This window comes from Phycodurus eques, chromosome 11 (assembly GCF_024500275.1).
Source record: "Phycodurus eques isolate BA_2022a chromosome 11, UOR_Pequ_1.1, whole genome shotgun sequence".
Classification (NCBI taxonomy): domain Eukaryota; kingdom Metazoa; phylum Chordata; class Actinopteri; order Syngnathiformes; family Syngnathidae; genus Phycodurus; species Phycodurus eques.
Window position 1 is genome coordinate 14864587 of NC_084535.1, and position 14330 is coordinate 14878916.

General features: G+C 39.2%; 1 protein-coding gene across 3 annotated transcripts; it reads left to right on the forward strand.

Annotated features, from left to right (window-relative positions):
* The first annotated feature begins 482 nt into the window (after positions 1 to 482).
* On the forward strand, positions 483 to 14173 carry zgc:172136 (uncharacterized protein LOC566376 homolog). Of its 3 annotated transcripts, none has more exons than XM_061690686.1 (14): positions 483 to 616; positions 3740 to 3895; positions 4002 to 4092; positions 7178 to 7257; positions 7784 to 7860; positions 8006 to 8201; positions 9115 to 9270; positions 9417 to 9482; positions 10526 to 10594; positions 10673 to 10847; positions 10928 to 11212; positions 11548 to 11670; positions 11768 to 11832; positions 11938 to 14173. In XM_061690686.1, exons 2-14 carry the CDS (start codon positions 3818 to 3820, stop codon positions 12226 to 12228), a joined length of 1752 nt encoding a protein of 583 aa, XP_061546670.1. In that variant the 5' UTR covers positions 483 to 616; positions 3740 to 3817; the 3' UTR covers positions 12229 to 14173. The 3 variants fall into 3 exon arrangements, with proteins under 3 accessions (XP_061546670.1, XP_061546671.1, XP_061546672.1); XM_061690687.1 differs by having other exon boundaries at positions 12016 to 14173; XM_061690688.1 differs by lacking the exons at positions 483 to 616; positions 3740 to 3895; positions 4002 to 4092 and adding an exon at positions 4103 to 4565.
* Positions 14174 to 14330: the final 157 nt, after the last annotated feature.

Sequence of the window (14330 nt, forward strand, 5' to 3'; positions counted from 1 at the left end):
AAGTTGATCATTTTGAACATTAAATATCTTGTCTTTGTCGTGTATTCAATTAAATATAATTTGAACAAGATTCACAAATCATTGTATTCTGTTTTTATTTATGTTTAACACAACCTCCCAACTTCATTGGAATTGGGGTTGTATTTGTAATATTAAAAAATGAGCCAATAATAAGTAAATGACACTATAAAATTCTAATTATGTACCAAATAAGGCTTCCGCAAGCTATCCCATACATGTGAATTTTCAGTATAGCAATAAAACAAAATATTTAAATCGTCAATATACCATACCTCCTATGTATCAATCAAGGTTAAAACACGTTCTAGAACTTTTTGTTTGTTTGTTTGTTTGTTTGTTTGTTTGTTTGTTTGTTTGTTTTTCAAATAAAATATTGAACGTAAAAGACCACCACAGTTCCACACCCCCTCAGTTGTTTGCAATGGTACAGTCCAAATCTGCTTCTGCAGGCTGTGGTTTAGGAGGTTCTACACACACGCTACATTGTAGTGTCGGGTAGTTCGGATTCTTTTAGCATATGTATATATTTAATTCATTAAAAAAAAAAAATGTTTTAGCCACCGCCGGAGCCAGCCTCTCCGACATGTGACACCCGGTGAGTTTCTGCTGGTTTACGTCAAGTGTATGTAGAGTTCGGTGCACTTGTTGCGCTCCATTTGGACCGTTTTACTAGCATCTTGATGTTGAGTCGAACCATTTTGATACATCCCGTACCACCACCACTACTACTACTTTTATTGATCATTTTCAATTCTACCTTCATACTCAAAACTATATTGCTCTTCTACACTTCTCATTTTATACAGTAATATAAGCCAATTTAATTCGCTTTTACTAGTTGAATGTGATGCTCTCTTTTGACAGGTGAAGTTTCCCCCCTAAACTTGTGTGTGGGTTTGTCATGAGTTGGCATTCAAAAAAAGATGGACCATTCAGTAGGTTTGTTTTTCCAGTAGTAGGGATTATAACAGTCTTGGAAGGGTATTAAATAAGCATGCAGATGGCAATTGGCACGTGAAGTCAGCTTTGATCCTGGTCATCGACTAGGGATTTCTCAGTCTACATTGTCTGGACTGAATGTAAACTTAGTTCAGATGGTCACATGCATTCACAATGTACGCAAACGTTATCTGGATTTCACTTCATTGCCTGCATCTAAATTATTTTAGAAAACAAAAAAGTTCCTGACAGGTGATTAATAGAGATCTCACATTTAGCAGTTGGCTGTTTTCTAGGAGTTCCACAGTCCACACCTTTGTACGCCCCCAGTAGGGCTTCCTTCTCCATCCTTTTCGGTGTAGGAGAAAGTGGGTGTTTTCCCATCGGAGGAATGTTTAGAGCTGCCAAGCTACCCTTTCAGCTCTTTTCTTCCTTTCTTATGCAGTATTGAAAGTTGCGTCTTGTATTTCTTTCTAACTTCTGGCCAAGCTCACACGATGACAACATCGAAACAAATATGAAATCAGTGAAATGGAACATGAAATACTGCATCGTCATCAGTTCTGTCAGGAACTAATGGTCTATCCACTTGCACTTGGAGAGTGGGAAAGTTTATACTCCAAAGAAATAAACACAGCAGGGCTCTGAATTGATGTTGAAGATTGAGCCAAAATAATCTCATAGTCCAGTTTGAACTAGTCAGTATGAGATTCCACCTGTAGTTATGTTTTGTCCCAACACAATGTAGGCAATTTCCTGAGAAAAGCTTTCGTTTGAAGTAATATGAGAGCTTAGTGAACTAATACTGCTCATTATTAAAATAAGTCTTTTTTTTTTTTTTTTTCCCCCTGTGCCTTTTCTTATTAACTATGAGTGCACACAGACGGTGTAGTTGATTGTTTTGAAGAAAAACTATATATGGTTGAAAAGCCTTACTTTTTCTCACAAACTCACTGAATTATACAGTGTGTGTGATTTGATACTAGTGTGTTTCACACAGGCATTTTGAATGAATGTGTGTCGCCTGATCATGACTTGATTGAACTTGAAAATTTCATTGTGTGACTTGTGTGACAGATTTTCATGTTACTGGAAGTTCAGGTTTTTGGACGTCTGTTTGTCCTGACACCGCAATGTGAGTGAGACTCTGTTTGAACATGTCCATAAGTCAAATTTGGTAAGACTACGTTCTTACCTCTTAGTCTGAAACTGTTGTGGAAAGAAAATACTGTTTAAAAATAAATAAATAAATACAAGTTAAAAAGACCCATGGCAACATCCCTACATTTGTTTTGTAATTAAAAAAAAAAAAAAATATATATATATATATATATATATATATATTTATTTATTTTTTAATTACAAATGTTAAGAATGTTCATCTTAAAAAAATCTTTTTTTTTAAAAATCTTTTCTTGGAAGAAGTAAGTTTACGAGCAGGTGGCTCCAGTTTCAAATGATATGTTCCCGCTTGCTTTGTTTCTCCTAACTGGTTATTGTCCAGAGCAGGTTTTAAAGGGATCAGAGTCGGCGCATGGCAGTAATTAAACTGATTAATTTACCCTAAGACTTTAATCAGATGAGCCTTGTACCAGTTGGGGTTTGAGGGGGGTTAACGTAGTGGGCCTAACTTCACGTGAGACTACATGACAAACAGCCTACCTCTTTTTTAATACAGTGGAACTGGAACCTCTAATGTTAAATAGAATGCATTCTGAGATAATTTCTCCCTTAGGAAATACGTAATGGAAACAGAATTAAATCTGCTCCGGGATCAAACCTGCTGCAATATTGTAACCTTTATTTACTGTAAAGTGACTTTTTAACATTATTAGTGGGTGCATGAAAACTTTTCAAACACCTTGTACTGTGTGAGGAGGGGAAAAAGAAGCCGTGACACAGATGTGCCTCACACATCAATATTTTTTTAGCTTTAACTGTGACAAGTGTAAAAATAAGTAAACCACCACTACAGTGTACAATCATTAAATTCAAACACTAAATTTGATAAGAAAACAAGCAGTAGTCTTTTGGCGGCTAGCTACTTAGTGGCAAACAGTGTTTTGCTCTTCTCTTCTTATGGTCTTTTCTTTAAACCCTTTGCTCCTTGTAGAAAACAATATCAAAGGCAAACCCCTTTTACAGAGTTAATCCTCTGATGCTCACTGAACTTATTGTAGGTTTATTAAGATACACTGAAGTCATGGTATGCTGAAGTCTTGTGTGATGTCATGTATGATGACAGAAGTTTGTTTGTTGGTTTTGTTTCTTTTCAGGCAAACGCTTTCTAGAAAATTGCACATACAGTAGTATGAGCAGGGAGCAAGTTTTAATGCACCACTGTATTCATCCCCATTAGTTACTGCACAAATACATCTGATATTACTTACTTTAATAGATTTATTTTGCCTCTATCTGTCATGAACTCAGTGTTAAAATGATTTGAAGGTTGAACTGGTTCACATTTTTGTCCTTTTATGCACTTATTTAGTTAGCTGATGAATTGGCTCAATAAGCATTACGTGCGATAGCCTTCTGTTATATACGCTTGGATAAGGGATGTTGAAGCCTTCTCTCTGGGCAAGCTTTGTTGAGATAATCCTCGTGGTGGATTAAGTACTGATGTATTTTTTAACCCGCTGACACACTGGACAGTAAATCAATGAAATAATAGAGTATCAAAGTAACAGAAGACAACAAATATTGAACTATTATTATTATTACTATGTTTTTCTTCCTTCTGCTGATCTCACTCTGATGACATCTTCCTCTTTTTAAGATCTGATATGGATGAAGTGTATGGATCAGCTAAAAGCTTTAAACAAGGATAGAGTTGTGATCAACACAAGGTGTCACAATGACTTCTTCAGTAAAGCAGCAAAGAAACATTTGTGTAGTTCTTCCCAACAAACACCAGCTGGAGATCACTGTCGGGGTGAGTTTGCCTCCTAGTTATGATGATCTGCCTCTCAAAATAGCTTTTTTCCTTTAAAACGGTGGCATTAACCTAAGCATTGTTCTCTGTGGTTGCCTTGCTCCAGCCAAAGGCCACAGGGCAGGATGTTTTCAATCAGGTGGCAGAACTTCTTGGTATCAAAGAGATGCACTTGTTTGGCCTCACAGTGGTCCGAGGTAAGTCCACTACTTACTGGGTTTTCAAAACGTGAAATACAATCACACCATACAATGAGGTTTGCAGTTATGCATACAGCCTGTTTAAAACTTTATTTAATCCAGTACAGTGCATGTTTTACTTTTCATGTTCGGTGAATAATAAAAGTAAAACTACTAGGGATGTAACGATATCTACAGCTCACGGTTTGGTTATATCACGGTATTAATGTCACGGTTTGATAATTATTGTGATATTGTGAGAAAGCTCACAAGTGGAGCCAAGACGCGAACGGGATGCTTCGGCAGCAGCACGAGGAGAGCCGACTCATGCGCCTTCCTGGTGGCAGCAGCCGCAAACCAGGATGAGGGCTTCAAAAAGCGTTCCACTGGCAGCTGATCCTGGCCCGTGAGTCTGCGTGTGCTGGGACGCCGGCGCGAACAACAAGACGTCTCTGGCCCACGATTGAGAAGCAACACTGACAGGCGAAGTAGTACGTTGTAGCAAGTTGCAATGCTTCTGCATTCCTCCCAATGCAGCCTTTCGATCACATGGGCCAGTCAGCCAGTCGGTGTATTTCTTGTGACAAACACAAATGGTTACATGGGTTACGTTAGCAATCAGGTCCATTAACACTCAAATGAGGAAGTGAAGCGCACTCGCAGCTTGGCTAGGCGGCGTGGCTTCGTGTAGCCAGACCAAAACTAAATTTGATACACAAGGCTCATTATTTTATACAGAGACAAGATCAAGGCGCTATCGTGAATATTGTTACATCCCTAAAAACTGCTTTTCAAGTAGAATGCATTTTGTACGTACAGATTACTTATATTTAACTTTTTTCTTAAAGTGCCATATATTTGCAAAATTTATTCAAGTACCATTTTTATGTAAATGGTACATTATTTTAATAGATTTAGAATATGTTTTAGGAATAACACATCTGTCTCATTTATTTTATTTTTTAACTTGGGCCTACTCCATGACTGTATTTTAATGTTTTTCATTATGGTACTTGGTGAGTTAAGTACATTATTTTTTTCAGGTGGTACTTGTGAATGGGGAGTCACCATGGTAGATTCATGACGCATGCATGATGTGGTGTCAACCATAAATAAATTTGTCAAGTTGTCAAGTCTTTTCAGATTAAAGGGGATTTGCAATTTAAAAAAAAAAAAAAAAAACATTTTGTCATTTTTGTTAAAACTGTTAGTATGAGCTGAAAGTACTACAAGAGTAAAATGATGTGTGAAACCATCAACCCCCTCTGAGCTCATCTTGTAACTCTAATTATATTTGAAAGAAACGACATCACCCAAGGAAACGACCAATCAGAGACAGGTGTGACTGACAATGCATCAGTCAATCACAACGGGCATGCCCCCGTGGCATCGCGCTGTTACACTGTTACAGTACTTGCTACGTTAGGCTTGAGGAGATTTGCTGAAACTATTACAGAATAGCCACCTGCAACAAAAGTGAAAAACAAGGAATTGGGAAGATCCTGTGACAAAACAAGGATGAACAAAGGAGATTTCATTCAGATTTTTGATTGTACATTCCGGAACAATAAGACTTCAAACATGTAGTGTAACAGTGAGGCTACATTCAAGTCTTGCTAGCAGTTTTAAAACTGTAAACTACCCCTTTAAGCCATATCTTACTATGCTTTCCATTCTTATTTTACTTGTCGACTAATCGCTTTAGACATATTGTACTGAGGAGCAAAGACATACTGTATACATCTGTAACACTACCATGTTAAAATATGTTCCATGTTGGGTTGTATAGTTGTCATTGCACTTTTCTTCTTTACCATCACTCGTGGCGTCCCAAAAAATACAAAAATCCCAAGAAAAAGCAAAACAAACACCTGTTCATCCTTTAGAGCAGGAGTGTCAAACTCATTTTTGTCGCGGGCCACATTGTAGTTATGGTTTCTCTTGGACGGCCGTTACGGCTGTGAACCCATATGAATGTATTATCGCTTCATATTATTACATGTACACAAATTTATGGATAGCTACTTTTAAAATCAGAAGGCAGTAAAAACTTTGTTCGACTACAGTATTATATAATTTATTTAAAAAAGAGCATCGGTAACAAACTAAATGCTTGCAATATCGCAATGTTTTTAAAAGTGAAGGCAATTTGAAATTTTGGGATTTTAGCTGGAAACATGTAGATGCACATTATTTGGTTTCGCGGGCCACATAAAATGATGTGCCGGGCCGAATCTGGCGCCCGGGCCACCGTTTTGAGACCTGTGCTTTTGCTTACTGAACTGAAGTCGATTTTCTTACAAATTTCCTGAAAACCATTAACTTTTCTTTTATGTCTCCTGGGTCTACACAAGTGAATGTTGTAATCCTGAGTGGCCTCTGAGCCATACTTTCCTCTATTCTTTCTTCCTTGCTTGCGCAAGTGCATTGAGATGCCTTTAGAATCTTGTATGGCTCACCTCTGGAACAAGCAGCCTTTTGTTTTTGTGGTGTTGGTTCAGCGATCACTTGTGCCTGGATTCCTGCAATATTAACTTCATTAAGCCCGGAATGCACCCTTGCATTCCTCCCCTTCATGGCGGGGAGGGATGGATTGATGAGCAGGGTGGGAATCTGGGGGGGACAGAGTGGAGGTGGGGGGTGGTCTTGTAATGACTCAACGTTTATTCAAAAGCTTGAGCGGTGAATGAGTCACAGTGGTCCAAAAACTCCTATGAATTGATGGATGTTGACAAGAACAAGTTGTGAAACAGCTTGCCGAACATTATTCAGCTATACAACAAAAGAGATAAGGTTAACGAAAAAGAAAATGCCCATGTCTTGACTCATAGGACCAAGCCGAGACTGATACCGTCAACTTCTTTTCAGCGAAGCGTTCAGATTCTCTACAGAAAGGGAATTCAAACATCTATATATTGCTAAAATGGTACTAATTAGCATAAACCGGCAAGCTGCCTCCCTCACTAACTAAGGAATAAGGGTTTCTTTTTGTCTTTCACCCCAATTAGGCCCATTGTTGGACACATTTTCTGCCTGGTTGAATTTTTGTTTTGTTTGCCTGCTAACTGTCTGCTTGTTTCCTGGTTGTCTTTCTTCTGCCCAGACAATGAGCACATATTTTTAGACATGGAGGAGAAGTTGACCAAGTACTTACCCAAAGAATGGAAGCAAGAGTCTGGAAAGGTGAGCGAGCTTATGAAGGTTTACAAACGTGTAGTATAATAAAAGCACCACTGTCCCTTTCTTTCCGCCTGTGGCACTACTTACCGTAAAGTATATAAACGGCTTGAGATATATGTCATGCAAAATACTAATAAGAATTCATAAAATTTTACATTACATTGGATATGTACTCATCAGGCCACTATTATTTTTTGAACGCACTGTTTTATTTCATATTCCTATTTTTGGCAAGTCAGTAGTACTGTACTCAAGATTTAAATTTTCTTCCAACATAATTCAAAAGACCGTTAACAGTTTACATTTTAACTGACCTTATAAATGGAACATGAAAAGTTGAACATTATGTTACATATATGATCATAAACAATTAGTGGTTGCCCAGTGTGATACATGATGGTAGTCTCCAATCTAAATTTCTAGTTTTAAACTTGAGACTCATCCCATTTCAGTGGCATACACCTAAAAGTTCCCAAAACACATGGAGGAAAAAATGCAAACTAACACCCATGTGTATTTGTTCCCATAGGGTTTAGAGAAGAGAGCCTTTCCTTTAGTGCTCTGCGTTAAAGTGCAGTACTATGTTGAAAATGGCAGACTTATTAGGTATGTACCCTCACACGTGTACCTCTTCTTGACAAGCTTTCTTTCATACGTTATTACTGCTGAACATCTTCCATCTTTGTCCTCCTTACTGACACCTTGTGCAACCCTCCCGTCAATGTTTTCCTTTCTTTCTGCTCGGTACCAGTGAACGCAAGGCACGCCATCTGTACTACTCTGACCTGCGCGAGCGGGTGTTGCGCTCGGAATGCCGTCAACAGGAGGAGGTGTACTTCCAGCTAGCAGGTTACGCCATGCAGGCGGACCTCGGTGACCACCAGCTGCTTAGGGAGGGGGAAGAGAGTTCCCCTTACTTCCAACCTAAGGAGTACTTTCCTCCATGGGTATACATACCAGGGTTTTATTTCAAATTTAATTTTACTGTATGTTTCAGTTAGTTTCACCTTTTTATAACCAAGTTGCCGACAGACGCATATTCTCAGATGATTGTCTAGATTTGAACAGCCAGTCAAAATGTTTGCTGAAGACATATTGTAGAGGTGTGAAGGAGTCAACAATACGGAGATTTGGCTATCACCACACCAAGGGAGTTTCCATAATCTAGCCACCCATATATTTTGTGTCTTGCTTATCCAGTTCGGGGTCACGTCAGGGGGTAATTTTAAGTGAACGGTGACCTGGAAATGAGTGGGGATTAATCTCAGCCTTGCTGTATAAAGTGTATCATGTATAATTATATAATTTGTGTGTATAATGTGATTCGCTACACTGCTAATATAATAGTGCACAAAACAACACAAACACAACTGAACATTGACAACAAGATTGCAGACTGCACATATACGGTACAAAGATTACGGTCTAGCCATCTATTTTATATACCGCTTATGGACACTAGGGGCACGGGTTAGCTGGGGACTGTCCTTGCTGACTTTTGGGCAAGAGCCTGGGTACACACCTTGAACTGTTCACCAGTGCCACCCAATCGCAGTGAAAACAATTGCTAACTATTACAATTATTCCAATATTGTAGACTAATTTTAACCATTTTCCACTTGTGATTCCCAAATTGTCATCAGGCATGCATCTTTACAACAAAGATATACTAACCACTCCAATTGTTTAAATTGTTTAAGCCAGACAAAAAGGCCAAAGCTTGCTTTTAAGGTTAAAAATGTTATGACTATTTAAAATTTATTGTAGGATGATTGGGATAGGGTTGTTTTTCTTGTAAGAGTTTTTTGCTTTTAAAATGTGTACAGATATTACAGTTGTGATTTTCTTCTGTTTCTCTAGATAATAGCGAAGCGGGGACTGAACTATCTCCTCTGCCATGGCCCCAAAGTGCACCAGGACCTGTGGGGCATGTCAGCTCGTGATGCCATCCTCCTCTTCATCAGAGAGTCATGTCGACTGGAGGATGTACCAGTCAGATTTTACAGACTGCAAAAGGTCACAAGTCAAGGACAAACCCTTTTAACTGTTCCTAGCTGCCATCCAGTGTTTAAAAGCCAGCTAAAATGGAGGCTTAGCCAGATTCTCAGTCTTATCTGTTCTTCTCAGATGCTTCACTGACATCTCATCATTCTTGTGTCCAGGACAAGAAGCAAGAGAGGGGAACGGCGGTACTCGGCCTGACCCTGAGAGGAATGCAGGTTTATCAGGTACGTGCATGTGCGAATGGGTTGGTAATCCCCAGTTTGTACGTGACCTGTGCAAAAGTGAAAATCTGAATTTACTCAGAGATCCCCTCTTTGGATCCCTGGGCCTTTAAAAGCCTGAGCAGACGTGTGAGGAATGTGTGGGGTTGCCACCAGCAACAGTGCATCAGCAGATAGGAGGTGTCTGCCAAATGCGTCACTTGTTTGATGTGTCCATCAGGGACCATCTGGGGGGGATTAGGGCGTTTGGGGTCTGGCTGATTAAAGGTCCAACGGACCGTGAGATACTACAAGACACCCTTGGCCTCTCCACGTTTAAGAGGCCTAAACAAAATTGACGCGTAATCTCTCATTTTAATTTATAATTACACACATTACACATCCTAAAATATGTTTTTACCACATAAATGAGGCTGTTTTTTCCAATACTGTTTGTTTGTTAATAAGGTTATACAGGAATTACTGAAACAATTTCCACAGAAACTTATTTGAACACAGTCTAAGGAATACAATTTTTCCATTTTCAACACCGCTTATCCTGGTTAGGTTCGCGGGGCGCTGGAGCCTATCCCAGCTGACTACGGGCGAAAGGCGGACTACACCCTGAACTGGTCGCCAGTCAGTCGCAGGGCACATATAGACACGGACAACCATTCGCACTCACATTCACACCGTCACTGAGTGGGAACTGAACCCACGCTGCCCGCACCAAAGTCAGGCGAGTGTACCACTACACCATCAGTGACTAGGAATACATTTTGATTAATATTTTGTTAACAGAGACAGACAGTGACAGAGTGAGAATTCTCCACATTTGTCAGAGAACACCACATTATCCTCATAAAACAAAGGCATACAGTATGCAGTTGATAAGTATCTACTTATGAAGGTATTGATCAAAATTAGGATTTCTCAGCCTTTTGATGGGTCTTCCCTCGACATAGTGCCATAATAGTTTTTTATGTAATGTCATCAGTACAAGTTGAATTGTGCAATAATCTTCAACATTATGTAGTGTATTGAAAAGGTTGTGTTTGTCACTCCAGGAGGCAAACAACATCAGACAGCTGCTGTATGACTTCCCCTGGTCCAATGTGGGACGACTCACCTTCCTGGTAATCGTTTCTATCCTCCGATTAAGAAAGAGGGATTATTTAGTTCACATTGACTGTTTACTGTCTTTTTCTGCTCAGGGAAAGAAATTTGAGATCCAACCGGATGGTTTGCCATCAGCCAGGAAGCTTGTTTACTACACGGGATCGTCATTCCGCTCTCGACACCTCCTCTTGCACCTGAGCCGCAGTCATCGCATCTACCTCAGCCTCCAGCCTGCCCTCAAGCACCTCCGCCAGCTGGAGGATAGCGAAGGTACGAGAGGCACAATTTACATCAGCGACCCCTAATATCGCATTGTTTATAACCCGAATTTTTTCTTTTCTTTGTTTTAGAAAAAAAACGTTACAGAGAGTCTTACATCAGTGATGATCTGGACTTGGACCCACCAGGCAGCGAGAGCAGCCCGGGTTTGTCCCGTATCTCCACCAGCAGCTCAGGCATAGAAGCTGACGCCCGCCAACACAGCATCTCCACAGAGATCACCTCCATGGAGGAGGAATCAGAACGGAAAGCAGAGAAGTGTTCCTGCTCCACAGCCAGCCAAGTCAGCTCCTCTACGTCTGGCATCGGCAGCGGCAGGAAAGCTCATACGAAGGATCAGGTGTGGCAAGAGGAAGGTGAGAAGTTCATGCACCCACACCCCATATGCGTTATTCAAATTGATGAAAATGCTGGAAATTTCATCTTTTCGAGGTTTGAGAATGATTAGGAAACGCTTGAATTTCACAAGAAGTAACTTTGTGAAGGTGCTTGACATGAAAAAGCATTTTGCCATAGCTGGAAAGTGCAGTCAAATCATAAAAATTAAATTGACATTGGAACCTGGACCTGTACACTTTGAGGAAATGAGATAAATTCTTCTACATTTTGTCACAATATCCATTTGGAGGTGAAATATGTCAGTTGGCCGCCGCCATGCTTGATTTTGATATAACCCATTATTGTTTTCCAGAAATGAAGGCCGATGTAAGACAGGAAGTTCTAGCGGATTATCCAGCTGAAATGTTCCAGCTGGCTGATCTTCTCGATGGTGTGTCCGTGGATTGCACACTCTCCTCAGAGACAAAATCGCCAGGTGTGAATATTTATGATGTTAGTGCAGTTCAGTAGTGCGTGTTTTATTTAATTTCTCACATATCAGTATCTCACATTGTATTGCATGTTTGTTACAGAGAACAAAGTGTGGCTCTCAGACAACAATGAACATCTCCTAAATGTCGCTAGCACAAGTATACAGGTATGTTTTTATTTCTTGTCAAATTCTTTTTTTTTTTAATATATATAGACACATTGATCATGTTTGTCTCACTTTTTTTCCCCACATTTTTTTTTATTTTTTTAGGATGTGGAAACTAGATCGCATGCTTGTGTGGACCGGCACAGCCACAGCCTTGACGATGTTAGTTTGTTCCCACCTCAGGCACCCCTGGGGACCACACTGCCAGCGGATTCCTCACACAGCTACACTTTCGGCCTCTCAGACACCTCAGCAGACACAAAGACGCCTGTTGTTCCCGACTATTACCCTTTCTTGCACTGCCAAGCCAAACCTTCCTTCTACGGTCGCAGGTCTACCAACTGCCTGTCACTGGACCTGCTAGCAGACGAACAGTTCCTGGAGTTCATTCTGTGAACAAACACAGAGGTCCTCATATTTGCCTCATTTGTGTGATGAAGGTTGTCTACAGAATCTGTTTGTTTTTAATGTGGCCTAGGTGACAAGTGGAGACCTTATTTTTGTGTGTTTATTTTCCTCCTACAATTCTGTGGAGGAGGTCCCAGTTTGTTTTACCAGAAACATTTCTTTGTCAGTGACATATTTATTGATTTTTCTATGTTTTGTACATACTACTTGCATTTCATGACATTTCAGCTTATCCATGCAAAGATATTTGATCAAGGCAAATGTATTTTGTTTTGTGTGCCAGCAATTTCTTGAAAGGTTATTAAGGGCAAAATACGTTTTTGTTATACTCACTTGGATATTCATCAGATGGAATCTCCATTAATCTGTTAACTGTAAGAATATTTAAAATGATCTTGTTATATGCCGAAAACATTCATAACCACAGTGCCAATGATAATTTTCCTCAGTATCTTGTTTTCTTTTTTTTTTTTTTTTATATTTTACACTATTTTTCTACAGTGTGCTTGGTCATCCCTTTCCTATTATTCTGCCTCAGCAAATGTAGCTACTGGTGTGGAAAATGAAACTTCTTTACAGCTTGTAAACCATTCATCCAAAGTGTCCACATGCTTAAACTCTTTTACTATTTTCATAATTACAACAGAACTATTTGGAAAGTTCTACTTCTGTAATTGTGACATTTATAATCAATCTGCAGTATTTTTCTATTATGTAACCTCCAAACAAAGAGCCTTTCTGTCAAGCTATATTTCCCCCAGAGATATTTTCACTGTTTTGTAAATGCTAATTAGTATGCAAAAGAAGAACTTAAACCAGCATGAGCTCACTGAGAAGGAATGCCAGTGATTAAACACTTTAACTCAATTCTGATAATGTGTTACCAACCTGCAGGTTATGACCAATGCGCTTGCATTTTTATCTAAAGCACAGTTTTTTATTATTATTGAAAAAATAAATTTTACTCTGTGAAATGTTCTATAATATGATGCACATGGAGGCAGAGTATACTGTATAAACAGAAGAATGCACATTCCTGTAGCTGGCCTTTAATCTTTTTCACGAGACTTGTTGACCTACTGACCTAACTGGGATACCATCCTTATCCCTCGTGGACTGCTTTGGTCATGTGACAGCTGTAATAATGGGAGAGGTCTGCCTGGAAGCTTTTTCTTCCAGACGGTCTTCCTGGGAGAGAACTTTCCAGATAAGCTTTTGTTATTAAATACCCACACTGTTGATTAGTTCTCAAGTTCTTTCAGATAAATTACGAAGACTGATACATTATACACTGCTCACAAAATGTTAGCGATACATGACTTGCAGTTGAAATTTCAAGGTGAACCTAAAATGCACGATAACCTTTACAGGTAAACTTAATTAGACCTCTAAACATTTGCATACATGTTTCCAGTTGTTCAGTGTTTAGTGCTTTTCGCACAACTTGATGAATAATATTTTGTATTTAAACAGTCCTTTTCATTGTGCAGTTTATATTTTGACAACATGAGACCAAGACAACGCCTAACAATTGATCAACAGTACCTTGACATTGTGAAGTTTCCAACAGGATGCTCTCACAGGGGATTAGCCACTGAATTTATAGTGTCACAGTGTGATAAGCAGATTTAAACAGAGACTGCAAGAGTCACAGAAAGGCAGAGAAGTGGATGTCCTCAGAAATGTATTAACCGATTCATGAATTAAAAATCTATTGGGATTTTACCAATAAATTGGTAGAGAACAGCAAGTTGTGCAAAAAGTACTGAAACATTGAACAGTTAGACATTTGCATTCATTCGATGGTTTAGAGAAGGTCAAATTAAGTTTGTCTGTAAAGGTTATAGTGTATTTTAGGTGCCTTCTCAAATTTGAGCCAAAAGCCATATCTCTTAACATTTTGTGAAAAATATCAGTATGATGCGGTGTACACCACGGCCAACCGCAACCACAATAATAAACATTTTAAATGAATACGTATCGGTTATTATGCGTTACTAACACAATTCTGAAGAGACAGTTTCTTACAAATTGTTGCAACATTTAAGAATCTGATTTTGACTATACTGTAGTTCCTCCTATTTGAGCGA

Bases quoted from the DNA above. Each gene is read 5' to 3' on its own strand.
- zgc:172136 (XM_061690686.1), top strand. From the start codon at position 3,818: ATGACTTCTTCAGTAAAGCAGCAAAGAAACATTTGTGTAGTTCTTCCC. The intron at 7,258-7,783 runs GTGAGCGAGCTT...TTGTTCCCATAG, and splicing joins GGAAGCAAGAGTCTGGAAAG to GGTTTAGAGAAGAGAGCCTT. The intron at 10,595-10,672 runs GTAATCGTTTCT...TTTTCTGCTCAG, and splicing joins TGGGACGACTCACCTTCCTG to GGAAAGAAATTTGAGATCCA.